The sequence below is a fragment of the Fulvia fulva genome, chromosome 3 (assembly GCF_020509005.1).
Source record: "Fulvia fulva chromosome 3, complete sequence".
Classification (NCBI taxonomy): domain Eukaryota; kingdom Fungi; phylum Ascomycota; class Dothideomycetes; order Mycosphaerellales; family Mycosphaerellaceae; genus Fulvia; species Fulvia fulva.
Window position 1 is genome coordinate 5700211 of NC_063014.1, and position 18575 is coordinate 5718785.

Genomic DNA, 18575 nt, shown 5'->3' on the forward strand with positions numbered 1-18575 from the left:
ATAAATCTTGCCAGCCTGGCAGACACTGTCGCCCTGATAGCAAAGCTTCGACAGCGACGTATAGCAATGGCCAGGGCGATCGGTTCTCCTTTCATACAGGAGTACGGCGTGATCTCTCGTTCACCTTGCCTGAGCACATAACACTGTAGCATTCAGCTCTGTTTGGAACTGTGGCTGCTAAAGACGGAAGGTGAATGGATCTGACCTTGACTCAGATATCCCCCTGTCGTCCTGGATTGGATCACATGCAACTTTCTGGAAATTCTTCTGCGTGCAGCTTTCGAAATTCGGTCTGCTTTCTGCCACTCTAGCCCTTCCGGAAGTCACAACGCAACACACACAACGCGCGGATTGAATCTCGTCAGCAATTTAATACTCTCGCATCACGTCGAAGACTAGCGGCTGCAGTCATCGTTTGCGCTGCAGCCAGTCAAGATGGACACCGACATGTACTATCGCTACAAGATGGGCACGACTGAAGTGGTACGATGGCTTATCAGCAGGGCGCCATCACACAACCAGATAGCTGCTAGATTCAAGAAGACTAGCAGCCAGCAGGTGATTAGGCTTTCTACATAGCAAATGCGACAGCTTGCTCTAGCCATCATGAGAGAAGCAGAGTGCCTCAAGCGCCAGCCATGCGGAATCGACTCCACGATCACCGTACTACTCAGTATAATACGAGATCGCCGAGAGTGCGCCATGTTCCACAAAGAGATCAGCGAGAACAAAGGCGCCGTGCACCAAAGCACTGAAGGACACAAGTTCTTTGTCGAGGCTCTACGATCGGTCCTCGACAACCTCCATGCAGCAAGAAGGGCTAGTGCCAATGGAAAAGCAGATCGCGATAGTGCTAGCACTGCCTTAGCTCCTGCTGACCCTTCTATTGTCAACAAATTTGACGCCCTCAATGTCAAGGACTCCGACCTCAATGTCAAGGACTCCGACACAAAAGCTTGCGGGGATACTGTCTACGACACTGCTGACGAGATAGTTGTGGACACAAATTCAAAGCATTCGTCTGAGCCTAGCAACGGCGGTACTGTAGAGATCGAAGATGATATTGGTGCGAACAGTGTCGCACTCTTCTCTTTCCTCAAGAAGACCAGCTGCGTCAGGCGCAGACTTCGAAAGATATGGCAGAAGTACAAGACCGGTGAGATCTCATTCACACACCCAGCAATAGTAACGGAAGCTGGCATCGTGATGTTGCGGCAGAGTGCCAGCGGGTTGATGCTCGACTTTCCAGAATTCAATGACTTTGGGAATGTGGCCGACTTCTTGCGGACCACCGCGACCGTTATGCCAGGCACGAGTTGTGCGAGTTCCATGAGCATCTTCGACGAGTGCGACGACGACGAGAGCTTGGAAGTCGTGGCCTCAAACGATTACCGGTGTGCATCGGCTTGGCTGACGATCAAACTGATTATGGAGGAGATGACAGCAAAACGATCTGGGAAGCGTAAGAAGCAGCAGAAGCAGCAGAAGAAGAGCAAATATATCTGCATTGATGCTGGACACCCTTTCGGCAGAGTACTGTCGAACGCGACGCCTCACATACGTGCGGCTGCCGCAGTCTGGGCTCGAGATCAAGACTACGGTGGCGTGGATCTTTTCACTTCTATGTACGCGGCTTTCCTCAACGATCACAAGTCCGGTGTTAGTCTGCTACTTGTGGTTACACTTCAGATCCAACAGGATATCTTCGATCTTCTGGGCCCTGCCACACTACACCTCGAAACAACATTTCATCAAACTGTGGACCGCATCACTCGTGCATACTACACCTTAGAACAGTGGAACCCCGATCCCAGGACACAAGACGATCGAGAGTATCGCACTCGACTCGAGAAGCACATAAAGAAGTCTCATGGTCTACTTCTGGGTACCGACACGCGCGTCCGACCGGACGCCAGCTTGTCTTCATTGTTTGAGCACTTCCCCGTCTTGGTTGGCTGCTCAATCAGACTGCTTAGCGACCTGTCCTGTATGGACGGCAGATCACTGTGTAACCACGAGAATGTAGTGCAATCTATGACCCATCTCTACACTGCGTGCGAGTCTCAGTCCTGGCTCGAAAAGTCGACATGGGGGGATCTTGTAAGGGTGGTCCACGAGTATGATGCAGGTACTCTTGGCCTGTGAGTTATCGGAGCCTCAGATCCTACGCCTGGCTTGTCGATGGCCAACGCCTTCAGCATGGCTATGGGAGTGCAGCTTGGCCAATACTCAGATGCAAATATTACGCGAGATGCGAAGCCGTGGCTGAAGGTGGATCTGCTATCCAAGGACCAGTCAGCCTTTAGTGCTATGCCTCAAGTCTGGCACGCGGTACATGCGGATCCGAGTTACCCTTCCGTCGCTGCCACTGTTCTGCCATTCATGGCAACACTAAAGTCTGCTCAGGTCCCGAATTTGGAGCAGTACGTGCAAAAGAAGTTGGATGCAGGTCAGACATTATCCACGCCTGAGCTCTTGTCAGCTCTGGAAACGTCTTTATCGAACGACGAAGAAGCACTGAAATTCAGCACTCAATCAATCTTCAGGGAGGTGACTTTCGTGTTCGACCACATCCGGAAGACCTTAGTGGCGCGACTCTCGAGCCTCTACCACGATGGCGACGATCACATGTCGACTTACAAGAAGCTCGTAAACTCGATTCTGTGGGAGAATGCGTGACGCGAGAGGTACTTGGTTACGGAAGAGGGAACCAGGCGTCCCGGCAGGGGGCTGAAAGTCGTCGCCGAAGCGATCAAGCAGATAATTACCGGTAGAGAGGACTACGCTTGCCACGAGCTTGACGAAGAAGCGTCCGATGGGATTATGGAGCCCGGAGAGCTGCGTGATGTGGAGGAAAAGTTTGCGGCACTAGAAGCACGCACCACAGAAGTCAGAGTGGTTCTGACAGGGAGTGTTCTAACGATAGGTGAAGACGGAGAGTCGGGTAGCAAAGCTCAGGGTTCGGACGACGAGGCAACAGAAAATGGAGGCACGCTACAGGACACTGCTGCTATTAGCGAGCCAGGCGAGAATCAGAAGAAGCGAGGCTCCAAGACGAAAAAGGGAACGAAGGGAGGGAAGTAGGCACAGTGGCACTGTAGCTGGCACTCATTCATCGCTTCCACTACCATCAGATCGCTCAGCGGTCATATCTAGCCCAGCCTAGTACCATAGACCCAAGCATTCTACAAAAAGCACTCTAGTGGCAGGCGACGCAGCCTTATCTCTGCATTCCACCAGCAACTCCACGCAGCAACAATGGTCTCCATACTCTTCAACCGCCACATCGCGCCATGAAGATATAGCGCAAGCGCAGGAATACCACATTCGCTCCATCACAACTGCTGCAAATAACCCCCCACGACCTCAATCTCCTCCCAATCACCATCCCCAAACTCCCTCACCCTCCTCTCCGCCTCCAGCCTCCTCATCTGAACCCTCTCCACACTCCCCGTAACCCCATCCTCCAAGCCATCAAGCCCCCACCCCTCATCCTCACTCCCATCCCAACCCGGCTCCAAATCCAGCGGAGCCCAGTACCTCGCCTCCTCCCTCGCTGCTTGGAGTCTCTCGATGCGGGACAGTCTATCCTTGCGACGATGCACGACGGCGCGGTGCGTTAGAAAGGCGAGGAAGGCGATGATGATGAGGAGGGAGGTGGCGAGGGTTATGCTGCAGAAAGTGTTAGTGGGGGAGAAGGGGGTGGTTGGTGGGGAGGGGTGGAACTTACGCTGATACTATTGGATCTTCTTCGAAGACGTTGAAGGTGTTGAGGGTGTCTTGGGGAGGGTAGGGGGCCATGGTGGGAGTTGAGATGTAGCGGCGTAGCATGGCGGCTGAGCGCGTATGATGCATCTTCGAAAGGTCGTCTTGTTGATGATACCAGGCTGAGGTGTTGTGAGACCGTGGGATGCTTGCGAGGTTCTTTTGTTCAAGGGTCGGTGTACTCTGAGATTTTTCGCAAAGGTAAGGAGCAAGTGCGACGACGATGGGTACTTTTTATGAATTCTGATGGCAAAATCTACTGCACTTTTTTTTTGAGGACATCCCATGTGTGGTCCTCAGGTGTTGAAACAAGCGTCCACTGCGAAGACCGCCATAAGCTTCGCGCCAAGACCAAGAGCGTGAAACAATGTCCATCCTCAGGTAGCCATGGAAGTGTTAGACATATTCGTATTCAGTGTAGCTACAGGCTACCGAGCAAACGTCCGCGTGGGGTCCAGCAGAGCAACTGACAATATTCCCGACCAAATCCATCAGCGATCACAGTATTACACAACGTGAGCCGTGGTGTCCCCGGTACTTGTACTTGCGCATGTCGATGTCGCCGGCAGCCTTTTCTGGGAACTCTCCGAGCTTGATGTTGGGTATCGATACAGATAGCCTGACCTTGAGCTCCGGTTGCTCATTGGGGTCGCAGATGGCGGGTCTGCTGCCAAACTGCTTCATGACCACATCCTTCGCGAAGTTAGGAGAACGCTCAACTAAAAGATGTGCGACTGCTAGAAGAAAGGTTACCACTGACGTCGTATCAAACCTGGAGGAGTCGCAGCGCACTCTGGAACGCTTCAACCACTTGTATGTCTGCAATGTGTAAGTATAACCCGCTCGACCGTGGCAACATAGCGACTTACAGTGCAGGCGCTTTCGCTCAAGCTCGTCTTCCTCATGGTGGACGTATAGCTCTTGCGTCTTATAGCTGAATAAACACAGTCAGCGATGTCGACGTACGTGTCATATGTATCGTTTGCCTACCGCTTGAAGCTCCTCTCGGACTCTTTGGCATGTCCAGATGCTGCCCAAATGTGGAAGCACTGAGACATGTTAGCGTGATGCTCGATGGCAGAACTCGACAATACTTGCCTCGATCAGGTGGCCGAACTCTTGCAAGACGACCTCTTCGTTATGTTGGCATTCTCCCATCCGTTGGTGGTAGCGATCAGCGAGGCTGGCCCAGTCAAAGTCCTGGATAGGGTCCTGTGGATCGCCAACATCGTCCGACGAATCAGTCGCTGTGGAACTGTCGTCAATGATTTCGTCGTCGGCGAGTTCGTGCTCGGCTGGCGCCTGGGAGGTCTTCTTTCCCTTTTTGGTGCCAGCTCGAGCAGCCTTTGGTGCCTTCAACTTCGGCTTGTGTCCTTGAGCAGAAGGTGGTGCTTTCTGGGAATGAGCCGCGCTGCTGGTCAACGGTCCTTCTCCACGATGATCGATCTGTGAGCGACCTTGTGTCTGTGAGTCTGGCATCATCGCCGCTGAAGAGTCAATGTCTTGGAATTCGTTCTTGCCCTGTTGGGCAAGCTGAGCAATGTCGCGATCGACAGGCTGCAGATGCTCGACAGACTGGGTGTCATCTAGCATCTCATCATTGGAACGCTTCCTGCCCGGCCTGGATGGCCCTCTGGATAGCGGTCTGTCAGGCGGGGGCATTGCCTCTGATGAGTCGAACACATTCTCGTCTGCCGCCATATCTGGGGGTGGAGGCGGCGAGCTTGGTACGGAGCTTAGTGGCGAGGAAGTCGCGTCGGTGATGAGTATTTTCTCGTGTTCGGGACCTTCCGTCATCACTTTCACCGAGCTGATGTATGTCTGCGCATCACTGGTCACTGGTGCAGACGACATGTTGCCATCTTGATGATGTTGGCGAGGTCGAGGTTGAAGTGAAAGCAAAGACGTGAAGTCGCGCGACAAGATCAGCTGCAGGGATCACGCGTGCCCCGCGTCGTCACATGCCTTCCCGAAGTTGACGCAAGGCAGGAAGGCGCCACATGCACGCCGCGATGAATGCTTGTCAGCGACATCATCAAGGCGAACAGTGGACAGGCATCAGTGAAGATGTTCTCATAGCGACACACATTCTGCCACGCGAGTCCGTCCTACGCAAACACCTACCACCTTCGATCACGATGCTCCGGCCGCACTATCCGCTCTTCGTCGATAGAATACACGCCGTAGTGCTGAGGCCCAAGAGGTGACGAGATGGAGTGCGCTATCTGTATGCGCGGGTATGGTACGCGGAGGAGACCGCTATGTATGACTTGTGTGCAGTCAGCTTTGTACAGCCCTCGAGTGCGACAAGCGACAGCCTTACTCGATCGCGAGAAGTCGCATACTCATGCCGAGGCCATCCTTCGACCCGGCAATGACGGTGTGCTAGCATCGCTGCCAGACGATGCCGATCTCGATGCTATCACTACCGGGATCAAGAAACACAGCTACGACCGGGCACGGGCAGAACGAGAGGCTGCCGAGGACCGCCTAACCCAGATCCTCGACCATGCCCAAGGCTTGAGATCAGATATGGAGGAGTACAAGAGCACGATCGATATGCGCAAGGAGAGACTGGAGCATCGTCGAAGAGATCTGGCTACTAGGCGCAGCGAGCTGGACAAGCAGAGATCAAGAGCCATGGACCCTGTTGCATCGAGCATCAAGAAGGCTTTGCAACGTCTCGACCGCACGCGCTACAAGATCGTCGAAGCTCGTAGTCTGCTGTGTCGCGAGGCAGCCTCGGCAAGCAACCTCCAACGGCGCAAAGGCCCGGATGGACGATCTGTCTACATGCTTGGGGGCATCGGCATACCCGACCTACGCTTGCTGAATCAGAGGACACAGGCTGCTCACAGGAAGACCGCAGCAGGAGGCAGGGTCATAGAAGAGCCTCATGATTCCGTATCTGAAAGTTTCGACAATGTCGCTCGCCTACTCAACCTATGTGCGCACTACCTTTCGGTGCGACTACCTGCCGAGATCATTCTTCCCCACGAGGACTTCCCACGCGCTGTAATCATGCCAGAAAGATCGTCCTACAAGCAGAAGAACATCTCATTTCCAGGATTAACTACCAGCCAGTCATCGAGTCCGGCGGCTTCGCGTGTACTGGACCGAAATCAGCCAAGGCCGAGGCCACTGTGGCTCGATCGCCCACTTGCGCAGCTCAGCAAGGAGGATGCAAAGTCATATGGTCTCTATGTCGAGGGTATCACATTACTTGCTTGGGATGTTGCGTGGTTGTGTAAGACGCAGGGCATCGACAATGTCAACAACTACGAAGAAGCCTGCAACATCGGCCGGAACCTCTGGCAACTGCTCCTGTTGAGCCGCAAACATCAACGACCGTCGCTCGATCGCAGGGATACAGCAACATCTGGTAAGAGTACCCCAGTCCACGATCTGCGATTGGGCGTGTTCTCCCACGCTTCAGCCACCCACAACCTGGCCAGCGCAACCGGCCTGGATCTCATGAAGGACTGGAAGCTTGCGTCATCTGCCAGACTGGCCGACAAGTTGAGGTCAAACTTGTTGGCAGACATTTCGGGCGCAGAGTGGGACTTCATCGAGGGGGAGGAGTGGGACGAGGACCGCGAAGAAGACAGACCTGTCATGGTGGGAGGGTCTAGGCGACCTCAAGAGTCGAGGTACGCTGCTATGAGTGTGATAAGCGTCAAGCCTAGTGATGGCGCCGAAGATGAGGACATCGGGTCGGCATCTGATGCTAAGCGGAAGGGTAATAGTGGGTGGATGAAGGTGAGAGGGAGAAGTGATGGATGAATGCCATGCTACATTATCCTCGACGCTGGCATCATCTCTTGTGACCAACGATTCTGCTCATTGCTAGCATCTCATGCATCCATCCAGTGGGCCCCCGCGATATGGTCGTTCAGCAAATATGCCGTTGCGAATTCTTTCTCACACCCTGACATGATACATCGCCAATTCCGTCCGCCTCTTGTCTCATGCTCCCCAACCCCGACGTGGCCGTCATGACCATCGCTTGCAGCGTTCGTCTCTCGGCTATACACGCTCCCATCGCTTTCACTCTCACTATCTGAAGGCAATAGGAACTTTACAAGTCCCCCTTCTAGCACTGTAATCAGCCTGGCTGGCGCTGTATGTTTGATCTCCAGGCGACGATTCAGGATCGCCGGAGCGCTGACTACACGCCGTGGACCAGATCTTTGAGCAGATAGCTCATCGATGCCATTCCCGGCTGCAAGGGCTGAACGCAACCTCGCAACACCAGTAAGAGCACGGTCTGGATCAGCTCTATGCAGCAAGGCGGGCGCCCCTACTGACGACCCCCCATGTGCTGGATGCTCTTCATCCTCAAAGTGGAAGATACGCTCACTCGAGGGCGTGCAGCGGCGAGGGCTCGGAATCGGAGATGCTGCACGAGAGGCGGCGTGTTCCCTGAAGCGGCGATCGAGGTTGTCGAGGAAGCGGTTTGAGAAATCGGATAGTTGGGCTGAGTAGGACATTGTTGATGTTTGTGTGATACAGGGCATGGTGGGATGGTGATTGGGTCTAGATATGGGGTTGGGTCGATGTGCATTGTTCACTGACGGTAATGGTGTCTTGAGTCAGCTCTAGTGGCGATCGTCACTCCTTCATGGTTGTGTCGTGAAGAGGGATCTCTGGCCATCTGTTGCCAATATCATTGAGCGCCACCTATGAGCACCTTGCCTCTAGCGCTAACCCGATCCCCATCCCCTCAAACAACCCCTCAAACAACCCCCTCTCCCACTCCCCCCGCTCCATCAACCCATCCTCATGCCAAACCACCAAATCCTCCCCCCTCATCGCAAACCTCACCTTAACACCCCTCCCCCTCGCCTCCCCCTCGCCTCCCCCAAACCCTCCTCCAACCCCTCCCGCACCGTCTCCGCTTCCAGCGCCCACGTCTCAAATACAATCTCGATGCTCCTCAACCCCCCAAGACTCCCCATAACTTTCTGCGAAAACTCCCTCAACAGCCTCCAGCTCCGCGAGCGCTAAGCTCCCTACACCCGCAGATGTGACATCAATCCTTCAGACCTTTGTCATATCGAGGTATCCGGTCTCGGTGGGGAGGCATTGGAGGGTGCTGTTGTGTGCCATGGTGTCTTGGGTTGGTATGCTTGGGGATGGCGGTTGTTGAGGTGGTGAAGGTGCGTCTGTGGGAGTCGCAGGGAAGCTTTTGAGGCATCAACCACTTGATGTTTCCTTCTGAGGAAAACCTGGAAGCTTTTGTGGAGGATGAAACATCTGACCTTTCGCAATGGCTGAATGGGCCATGGCAGATTATGGTTCAGGCTATGGACATGAACTGGTATACTGGGGCCCGGTGTCGTTCAGCATCTCCTGCTCGTGCTGCTGGAGTCGCTGTCGTGATCGCGCATCCTGTGTTGATGCCTATGATCACCTACACCATCGCCTCGACGTCGCCATCATGTTCTGTTTCGCAGACTTGTCCTGTGTTGTTATGCCGCCGAAGTCAACTTCCTCAAAGCCTCCTCGCCGAAGCAGGAGGGATAGGGAAGAAGACCGACCAGGTCAGATGCACGCCCACCGTCGACATCGGAGTTCACTGTTGCTACATCTGCGCTCGCGTTGGATTCGTCTTCGATTCGCTGGTAGTCTTACTCGAGGCAGAGTCGCATCTGGCGGGACGGTCCCGCACATCTGCATGAAGTTCAGCCGTACGAAGCAAGGAGGCGTAAGTCGTCCTGCATGGTGGCTTCGGCTCTCAACGCCTCTTGCATCGCCCTATAGTGCCACGTCACACAGAACCAGCTTGCGCCATCGCCCGGCCAGAATAGTCGATATTGCCAAGCTCATGTGACAGCGCCCGAGATGCTACGGTCGCATCTGCGGCTCCGAAACGAGGCGCAGTCAATGCCAGACCGCGCCCGTGGCGCCAAAGAGTGCTGCTCAAACGTCGTATTCTTTTTGAAACACATTTTTGAAACACACCTGCAGACTATAGGTTGTCCCCAATCCACGCCCGCCACTCTTCCACCTTCCCGGATTCGTCGCCGTTGCCTCTGACGTTCCCGCCCACGACTGTGACTTCCACACCGTGCTCGTCCATCTGCGTGAACTTGAACTCCTTACTTCCGTATTCGCCCAGCCAGTTCTTCTCGTCGTCTCCATCAGCATCGTTGTCCATGGCCACACCACTGTCCATCAATCCTCTGCTCTTGTTCGCCCTAACCTTGGCGATCTCCTCTTCTAATTTCGTCTTGACCAGTGCAGCCGGAAGTGACGTGAAGACATCTTGCTTATTCGCTGCTACGAGGACTGGGATCGCTGTGGGTCCTTTGCTGGTCTTGCCTTGGGTGTGCCGCTTTTGTAGGAGAAGTAGGATGTCGTGGAGATACTCGGCTGCTTCGGTGAGACCCGCGGTTGAGCTGACTGCCGCACTGTCTACAACGAAGAGCAGACCCCGCACAGAAGTCCTGCTGAGGATTGATGTCGTTGCATGGTGTCGTAGCTTTCCATGGCCTGGGTTGTCAACGAGGTGGAAGGTGGGCTGTGATGGGGAGGAGTTGTCATTTTCGGAGCGGAATCGGTCTTCGCGTGATCGTGTTGAGTCTGGCAGGCGGCATAGTGCTGTTTGGGGTTCTTGCGAGGTGTGGGTTGTCGATGTTGTGCCATTCGCGAACTGTCATCTGTTAGTCAATATCCTGGTGCAAGCGTGAGGAGTTGGAGAATGGTACCAGTGTTAGGAGACTGGTCTTGCCAGCACCACTTGGTCCCAGTAGTATGATGCTCGGCGGCTCTTTCGCGACAGCTGTCTTGTAGAGATACCAGTGGATGAGGATGGGACTGAGCAGTGACACCACAAGCGTCACCAAGATGGCCGATATGGCCGGAGAGAATGCCCAGGTGAGCCACCTGTTGACAGTACTCATGTCGTCCCAGCTCGGGTCTGCCATGCTCACGAGATGTTCTTGCGACATGACTTGGTGCAGATGGTCTGATGACGCTGTCGGATCTACAAGACACATGCGACTTGCCAGAGCAAGGGCCCCACGGCCACCACGGTGCGGCGCGAGATGGCTGCCGCGAAGGTTCAACTCAATCTGAGCATGTTTCACGGCTATTTCAACATCTTGTCAACATCGTCCCCTGAACAGTTGAAGGAGTCGCTGAGCTTGAAGACATGGCGTGGTCATCTCAGCACATCGCCAGCTCAGATCGCGCCCGGAGCTGCCCAGATGCAGTCCCACGTTGACTTCATCACAACAACACTCATGTCGATCGCTTCGCCACAACTCAAGCAATATCGTGATGTCACCCGTCATCACTAAGTCGGAGCAGCATAACGTACATGTATAAGGTAGTATGCTCTCAGATTCACCTGTCGGACCATGACTTCTCACATTGTCAATGTCCACTGATACAGCCATGGACGCCATCAAGAACACCCTCGGCCTCAACAACAGCTTCGATCCAAACAAGGATATCCCCGACCTCAGTGGCAAGACATACGTAGTCACCGGAGGAAGTGCAGGCATCGGCTTCGGTATCTGTGCTCACCTGCTCCAGCACAACTGTGCCGCCCTCTACCTCCTAGGCAAGAAAGAAGAGCACCTATCCGAAGCCGAAGAAGGCCTCAAGAAGTACGGCGACACCAGCAAAGTCCACACCATCCAGATCGAGCTCGAAGACCTCAAGCACACCGCCGAAGTAGCCAACAAACTCAAAGACGAGCTGCCTCAACTCGACGGCCTAATCCTCAACGCAGGCCTCGGCGTAGGCCCCTACAACGTCTCCAAAGACGGCCTCGACACGCACATGCAAGTGAACGTTATTGCCCAGCATCACCTCATGATGGTCCTTTTACCAACTCTTTTGAAAACGCCAGATTCCCGCATCGCCCTCCAATCCTCCGACCTGCACCGCCCGGCCCCCAGCGACACAAAATTCGCCTCCACCTCCGACCTCAACCGCGACATCGGCGCCATGAACCTCTACAACCGCAGCAAACTCGCCCAAGTCCTCCTGGTCCGTACGCTCCACCGCCGTAAACAAACCTTCCACCTCGGCCTCACGCCCTCCTCCGCCCCCTGGATCAACGCCACGCATCCCGGCGGCGTGGCGACGGATCAGCAGGACCAGGCTATTGAAGCTTACGGCACGGCTGGGAAAATGGGTGTGAAAGCTGTGCGGCCGTTCATGAAGGATCCGGTAGACGAGGGGTGTCGACCGATTCTGTTTGCTGCTACGGCGAGGGAGGTTGGGGTGGAGGGTATTGATGGGGCGTATATTGTGCCGGAGAGGAAAGTGACGGAGCCGAGCAAGCAGGCGCAGGATGAGGCGTTGCAGGAGAGGTTGTGGAAGTTGGTTGGGGAAGTTTTGAGGGAGAAGTTGGGGGAGCTGCCTTATGAGATGTGAGTTGAGGTATTTCCGAAGCGATGAGGATGATCGAATGATATGTAGAAGATGCGAATGAAATGATGAAGTGATGATCAAGATGGGGCCACGCCTTTCATGCAAACAACAACAACAACGACGACGACGGAAAAATAGCCTAAAGCGCTACCTACACACGAAGTTTTTCGACATACACAAAGCCCTGCACCCATCAATAAAGATTGTGAGCTGGCATCCAGAACCCGCACCGGTATCGTCGTCTCATCCCCTCGTCTTCCACCCAACTTGCTGTGGCTCACGGCAGATCCACATTATCTCTTTTCCTCGTACATTTTGTCTATCGTTCTGTTGAACCCTGTTCTGTCATCTTACTATCACAAGTTCCTTTCTCTGTCACTTTCCCAATATCTGTCGAATGTTCTGCTCTGTTGATCTGTCTGTCTCTTTCTCATGCACACATCACTCGTGAAAAGAAAGTAAAGTTTTGTCTCGTCGTGTCCCGTGTCCATATCCATATCCATAATCCCATCAAAGCATAAAGAAAAGAGGGGGAAAACGCCATCAGAACGCCGCCAGTGCAACTGTGAGTCCACCTCTTGCCCGATGACCTGTCTGCACCCAGCAATGCAAGCCTGCCACCAAAAAGGCGTTGATTAAATATGTTGCTGTCCACGAAGTTGGGGTATAGAGTCCGAATTGTAAGATGACGCTGTGCCAGTGCCGAATGTGATCAAGGTGAGGCGTCCTACTGCGTCAACGCCACGTCCTGCGCGTAGCGACGCATGGGTGGTGGGGTGGTGGTATGTCGATGAGTCAAGATGTATGAGGGTATCTTTCTTACATGACCAACGCGGCAGATGCGAGACAAAGGAGATGTCTTGATGCGATGCGGTCCTACCCAGGTGCTGACGAGCAGTGGTGGCGTGATGCGTGGTGGTTGTGGTGTTGTTGGAAAGGTTGTCGGTCTGCTCAGGTGTATTGGTGAGCCAGGTCGGCAGGGTAGTAGCCGCGACTTGACTCGACGCCTTGGAATCTGCTCAGGCCATTGACTGGCCATTGCTGTGCTCCGGCGCTGGCGTCAAAGGATTCGTGCTTGACTGCCCACGATGAGGGATCTGTTGAATATCGAGCAGTGCTTTCGATCTTGGGTAGAGGTAGGCCACCTTGTGGTACACCTTCGTAGATGGTCCCGGGGTAGTAACGGTACTCGTCACGATTCTGGAACTCACTTCGCTCCGTATCTGACATGACTGCGTCAGGAGGGTAGTCAGAGTCCTGAGCACCACCATCAACACTCGAAGCGCTACTGCCGGAGTGTTCTGGAGATGGATGAAAGCCGTAGGTGTTGTTCCGGTATGATGCTCCGGCAAGGCCACCAGTATATCCAGTCGATGACCGGAAGCCACTAGACCCGATGCCTCCTCCGTATGTTGCTGCGCCTCCTGTCGTGCTGTATGAACTGCTGCCTCCTGAGCTGCCAGTCCGGCCATTGCAGTTCTGACCTTCGTTCTGATAGTGGCTAGGTGATCGACCACGAACGACTATCTTCTCGCTCACACGATGCGCAACCTTGACCCATGATGGAGAGTCGCTCTCGCTCTTTCGGACATCTGCATAGAGCTCCACGATCAAGTGAAAGTACTGTTGCGACGCCCTTCGCTTGCCGTTGTTGGCCGTCGCTTGCTTGAATTGTACTCTTTCAAAGGTGTGATTAGCAGCCTGGCCAGGCAGAGGCAGGTGTGACGCAGCTGATGCGGAATATGGATAGTTGGACGAGGCTTGCGATGCCTGCGCTGCAGCATTTGAAGGACTGCCTGGCTCAGGCTGGTTTTGAAAGGGCAGGTTCGGTCCAGGTATCGAGCCAGTGGGGTGGAAGGTCGACATGGGGACTTGGTATATGCCGTGTGGTGATACTGTGTGCTCCCCACGACCATTTGATGGCGTCGGCGATACTTTGACAATCTCGATCTTGCTCTTGGGCCCAGCATCACGCTTGGGCGTGTGTTGTACCAGCTCGATGTTCTTTCCGGCAGATCCATCCACGGCAGCCGACAGTCGCATGCCCATAGCCTGTATGGTCTCCGAGTGCGTGCTGTTGTTCCGCTTCAGTTGCATGCGCCCATTGGTGATATTCGGGTGTAACTCGAAGTGACATTGCACAGAGAAATAGTTGCGACGGTAGCATGTCCATTTTGAGTCGACGGAGGACATGAAGAAGCCCTTCTCTACCTTTGCATGGACCTCGGGTGTGACTGCTTGGCCTTCGCAGGTCATCTCAGCATGAATCTCTAAATTAGGCCATGGGAAGTTGCCGCATTCGTTCTGCTGATTGCCGTACGGTGGCGACGCCATCTGGGAGTGGTGACCGTTGGAGTAGGGGTAAGATGCGTTTGACAGTGACAGACCAGTGATGGAAGAGAGCGCAGTCCGGGGAGTCTCTGGGTAGGAGGCGTATCCGGGCTGGTAGCCGCCTGGCGAAAGCTGTGGTCGAGCTAAGGAAGGCGAAGTGTACGTCTCACGTTCAGTCGCATTCGTTGAGCTTGATAACGGTGACCGCATAGGGTGTGGGGGTGGTAGCATACCACTGCTGTCTAATCTGTCAAGCAGGTGTGAGCTTCAGTGCGTAGCCAGTAATGTGCTGCTGAAGCTGTGCTCCCATGGCGACTTACATTGGCGGTACCCGAGTATTGCCATAGGCAGATGGCACGAACACCTGGGGTAGCTGCACAGGCGCACCGTAGCTGGGAACGCTTGTGCAATGGTTTTGCTGGTAATTTGTGTATGCAAGCGATGAGGCGGCTGAGGCAGGACTGGTCGAGATTGACCCACTGCTGGAGTCCCCGAATTGGTTCGATGATTGATAGCTGTGAATTGCCAAAGTTAGCCCGTCACGATCTATGTGCTGTGAGCTGCCATCTTCGATGCAAGCGAAGGATAAGAGGAGGAAAGTGCGTGATGGTGTGTAACGTAGGCCAGATGACAGTATAAGACCGCAAGCTGAAGGCTTCACTCAGCTCTGCGACCAGGGTGACATAATTTGTCGTGTGATCAGCGATAGAGCTCGAACGTCTCAGCATGATAGGCGACCAGTCTGCTGGGTCGCGGTGTAACCGTGTGCAGTGTGGGTTGAGGATGCAGGAGCGACGGCCAGGCAGTATATACCAGGCCAAGTGCCGTACTGCGGACGATGGTCGGCAAGGATTGCGAGTAAGCCGTATCGACGACCTGACCGGGCCGCGAGAAGCAAGAGGGGTGGATTGTCGGGGTTGGCAGCCAATAAAGGGCACACTCACCTGGTGGTCTCTGAAGCTACGCCTCGATCCGGTAAGAAGCGAGCTCCCGTTGCGCTATTAGTGGCCGTGAAGGTGAAAGGCGTGGGCGCCTGTATCGGGGCAGAGCCATCTCGTCGGAGCGAGTCGACTGAGCCGGTTGTGGCGTAGCCCGGATGATGTGCATGCCCAGAGTACTGCTCGTTGTAATCGTGGTCAGAGGACAACGAATAATCGTGAATCGGTAGGTGTTGCTGGAGGATCGGTCCTGCATTGAAACGTTAGTACGGGTTGGCAAGAATGCTGACGACTTTGCAGCAAACACGCTGCACGGCGAAAATGCCATGCAGAGTCGGTTTGTGGTTGGGACCAAGGCATGCCGACGTCTGGCACGTGGACGATGTTGAGTCGCCCAACGTTACACGACGTGGCTGCTGCCAGAATGCCTCTTGTTTGAGGAGCCTTTCGTTCGAAACAGTGCGGTGGGTTGGAGACACACTCTAATCGCAATGCACGCATGAAGGTCGCCGATGTGCTTCACTTGGCGCCATAGTAGTAGGTGGTGGCTGACACGAGAAACAACCTTGGGCTGGGCGCCGAAAGTACGGTGCATGTGCCAGGATGGAGGGAAGCGAGCTTACCTTGCTCCATCGTCAGTACTGCTGAACCCATATATCAACCTTTGACGTCTGTTCTCTTGACAGCTCGTGGCGGCGCAGATGTAGCCGTGGGCGGCGCGCCGTGAGTTCACACTGGCGTCCGGTCTCGAGTCGCGCCTTGAGAGCTCACTCCTCAGTCAATCGTCGGTGCAGTGATTGTCGCAATGCTCGCAGTCGCTCGCTCGCTTGGCAGGCACGACTTTGGCCTGATCCGAAGCTCGCAGGAATAGTCTACGCGTGCCGCTCCACTTCGGGCCGGTCGCGATTCGTGGGCAGATTGGTGGACGAGGCCCGCTAACGCACCAACGAGGCAATTGAGGCAGTCAATCGAATGGACTTGCCGGGCTAATGCTGAAGGCTTGCAGCGGTCAAGGAACTGATGGCCGCGGACCGACACTCAAAGTCGGATTGAGTTCAGAGTTGCGCCAAAGTGAAGGTGTTTCTTTCAACGTCAGTCGAATGTCGAATGATCTATCTTCAGGTTAGCACTCGATCTCGCGACCTTGAACAAATGATCCCGAGGACCAGTCTATCGCCGTACGGCGCTCGAGGCGCGGCTTCATCTGGCGGTCCATATTGCGACTAGTCGCAAGGTGCAGAAGCTCGATTCCTAACGAGGAGATACCAAGCTCTCATCGCCGCGCACTGGAGCATGTTTTCCGGGCACGACGACGCCCATTATCGTCGAGACCTGAGCGATGCATGTCGATGGCCCAGGTTGAATGCAACGCGCGATCATCTCGGGCAAGACATATGGGAACTGACCTTGAAAAGAGTGGAGCTCGCGTCTGAAGCCAGCGATCTCGTTGCCGTGTTGAGATGGTGGGCCGGTCACAGTGTCGTACTGGTGTGCAGTCTCAGGTCCAGTATGGAGAGTGTTGAGAGCGACGGCAGTCGTGTGCGCTGAGCTTCTAGAACAGGTGACCGTTGAACGAAAGTGATGTTCCTGGCAATGGTATATGTCGACGAGGCTTGAAGTTGCGCGAGTGTTGTGGAGAGTGCTGCGGTGCTGGCTCGATAGACCTTGATTAGGTTCGTTCGTGACACCCGGGTAGAACTGCCCTGGGGCGGCGTCGCGGGTGAGGCTGTGAACAAAGAAGCACTGTTAAAGTGGTAGCAGGTCGATGGCGAAGCAAAGGAAGCACAAAAGTATGCTTGGAGTCTTTGATATGGCCGCAGCAAGACCCAACGGTGTTTTGAAGAGAACGGCGGAGTCTGCATCCAGCAGGTAGGGACAGCCGGTCCTGTCCTTCTTTCTAACAGGCGTCATGGAGACTAGGACCGATGTTGGCCGACAGCAGACAGAGAATGACTACCCAGGTTGGTACTGTTACCATTCCTCTGGGTCGAGGTCAGCCTCAGCGATTCATCGTATCCCAAGAGAAACGCTCAGGCCACACTGCCACCTCGCGAGTCGCAGAGGAAAGCTGCATCAGTAGCTCAGAACCCACCAAATGTGCGCTAAACATATCCCCGATGCCAGGAGGTCGAAGATCGTATCCGTCTTCGCCCATAAGAGCCCACCCGACTTGCTCTCCTTGCGGACTGTATGCTCCAATGCCCTCAAAGTGTCAAGCTAACTGCTCGCTATCCCGGCAGTTCAAGTGAAGCCCCGTCTGCCATAGCTGCATCTAGCAAGCCGATGCCCTGACCTGATAGTGAGATGCAACACTCCGCACGGCTCCGACATCTCGTAGCATGACCGTGCTCGATGCATCGAGAGAGGGTCCTCTCCACCTCCTCCAGCCCGGTGTGTGTGATCGTCCCCAGGACTGTGTGAAGGATTGGCGCAGCTAGGCCGACGGGGCATTGAACGAGCCTACCAACATGCTGCCCTGGTGCCTCTCCCGATCGGCCCGTATGCCGATGAGAGCGAGTGCAGCGTGCGCAGGTTGTCGCGACGCGGCTAGCATGGCCAGCTCCCAGGAAAAGGGCTCAAAGGGCTCCGAGCTAAGGCAACGCAGAATTACCTGTCACAAAGACGCTCTTTGGCACGGCTGTCGGCGCGGCTGCAGCAGGTCACGCGAAACGCGGACAGTTCATACTGTGTACGATACGGTGCGGCCTGTCGATGTATTGCTCAGGCGCTACCGTCCGCCACATTGCGCAATAAGTGCATCAGGAAGCGCGCCAAGGGCTCTGCGGGCCTGCTAAGCGCTGGTAATGGAGTTCTTTGTAGATGAAGAGTCCACGATGGCGCTGAGCTAGTTTATCCTTGCGAAGATGGTGATGCGAACGCTCTGCCGTCGCCTTTCACACCGAGCAGCGTGAAAGGCCCACCACTTCCCACGGCCATATCCAGATGCTGCCCGCGGGTTTCAGGTGGCCCCGTCACGATACGGGTCTGCGCCGTTTGCGGTGGACTGCCTGCAAGTGTGGTGCAGGTCGACCAAAATTCTCCTTGCTTCGATCGGTGACATGCATGTCAGCCATCATGCACGCCGATGGACAACCGTCGACCGTCGACGTCTGTTGTTTGCGCGCATCCCTGCCCCGCATATGCCAAGCCGCG

The 18575-nt window shown here is 54.9% G+C and overlaps 7 protein-coding genes across 7 annotated transcripts; 3 read left to right on the forward strand and 4 right to left on the reverse strand.

Moving 5' to 3' along the window:
* Positions 1–702: 702 nt before the first annotated feature.
* On the forward strand, positions 703–3084 carry CLAFUR5_08648 (uncharacterized protein; the record flags this gene model as incomplete). The annotated part of the gene is made up of 3 exons (XM_047907796.1): positions 703–1987; positions 2147–2663; positions 2727–3084. 3 exons carry the CDS (start codon positions 703–705, stop codon positions 3082–3084), a joined length of 2160 nt encoding a protein of 719 aa, XP_047759111.1.
* A 251-nt stretch (positions 3085–3335) lies between these two features.
* CLAFUR5_08649 (uncharacterized protein) lies at positions 3336–3855 on the reverse strand (the record flags this gene model as incomplete). The annotated part of the gene is made up of 2 exons (XM_047907797.1): positions 3336–3672; positions 3731–3855. The coding sequence occupies 2 exons, from the start codon at positions 3853–3855 to the stop codon at positions 3336–3338; spliced, it is 462 nt and encodes a 153-aa protein (XP_047759112.1).
* Positions 3856–4531: 676 nt separating this feature from the next.
* CLAFUR5_08650 (uncharacterized protein) lies at positions 4532–5619 on the reverse strand (the record flags this gene model as incomplete). The annotated part of the gene is made up of 4 exons (XM_047907798.1): positions 4532–4584; positions 4635–4699; positions 4756–4814; positions 4864–5619. The coding sequence occupies 4 exons, from the start codon at positions 5617–5619 to the stop codon at positions 4532–4534; spliced, it is 933 nt and encodes a 310-aa protein (XP_047759661.1).
* Positions 5620–5976: 357 nt separating this feature from the next.
* On the forward strand, positions 5977–7548 carry CLAFUR5_08651 (Autophagy-related protein 14; the record flags this gene model as incomplete). Its single annotated transcript, XM_047907799.1, has 1 exon — positions 5977–7548. One exon carries the CDS (start codon positions 5977–5979, stop codon positions 7546–7548), a length of 1572 nt encoding a protein of 523 aa, XP_047759660.1.
* Positions 7549–9736: 2188 nt separating this feature from the next.
* Positions 9737–10766, reverse strand: CLAFUR5_08652 (Signal recognition particle receptor subunit beta; the record flags this gene model as incomplete). The annotated part of the gene is made up of 2 exons (XM_047907800.1): positions 9737–10420; positions 10476–10766. 2 exons carry the CDS (start codon positions 10764–10766, stop codon positions 9737–9739), a joined length of 975 nt encoding a protein of 324 aa, XP_047759659.1.
* A 382-nt stretch (positions 10767–11148) lies between these two features.
* Positions 11149–12156, forward strand: CLAFUR5_08653 (Putative oxidoreductase bli-4, mitochondrial; the record flags this gene model as incomplete). Its single annotated transcript, XM_047907801.1, has 1 exon — positions 11149–12156. One exon carries the CDS (start codon positions 11149–11151, stop codon positions 12154–12156), a length of 1008 nt encoding a protein of 335 aa, XP_047759658.1.
* Positions 12157–13104: 948 nt separating this feature from the next.
* On the reverse strand, positions 13105–16076 carry CLAFUR5_08654 (uncharacterized protein; the record flags this gene model as incomplete). Its single annotated transcript, XM_047907802.1, has 4 exons — positions 13105–14731; positions 14805–14999; positions 15429–15672; positions 16046–16076. The coding sequence occupies 4 exons, from the start codon at positions 16074–16076 to the stop codon at positions 13105–13107; spliced, it is 2097 nt and encodes a 698-aa protein (XP_047759657.1).
* Positions 16077–18575: the final 2499 nt, after the last annotated feature.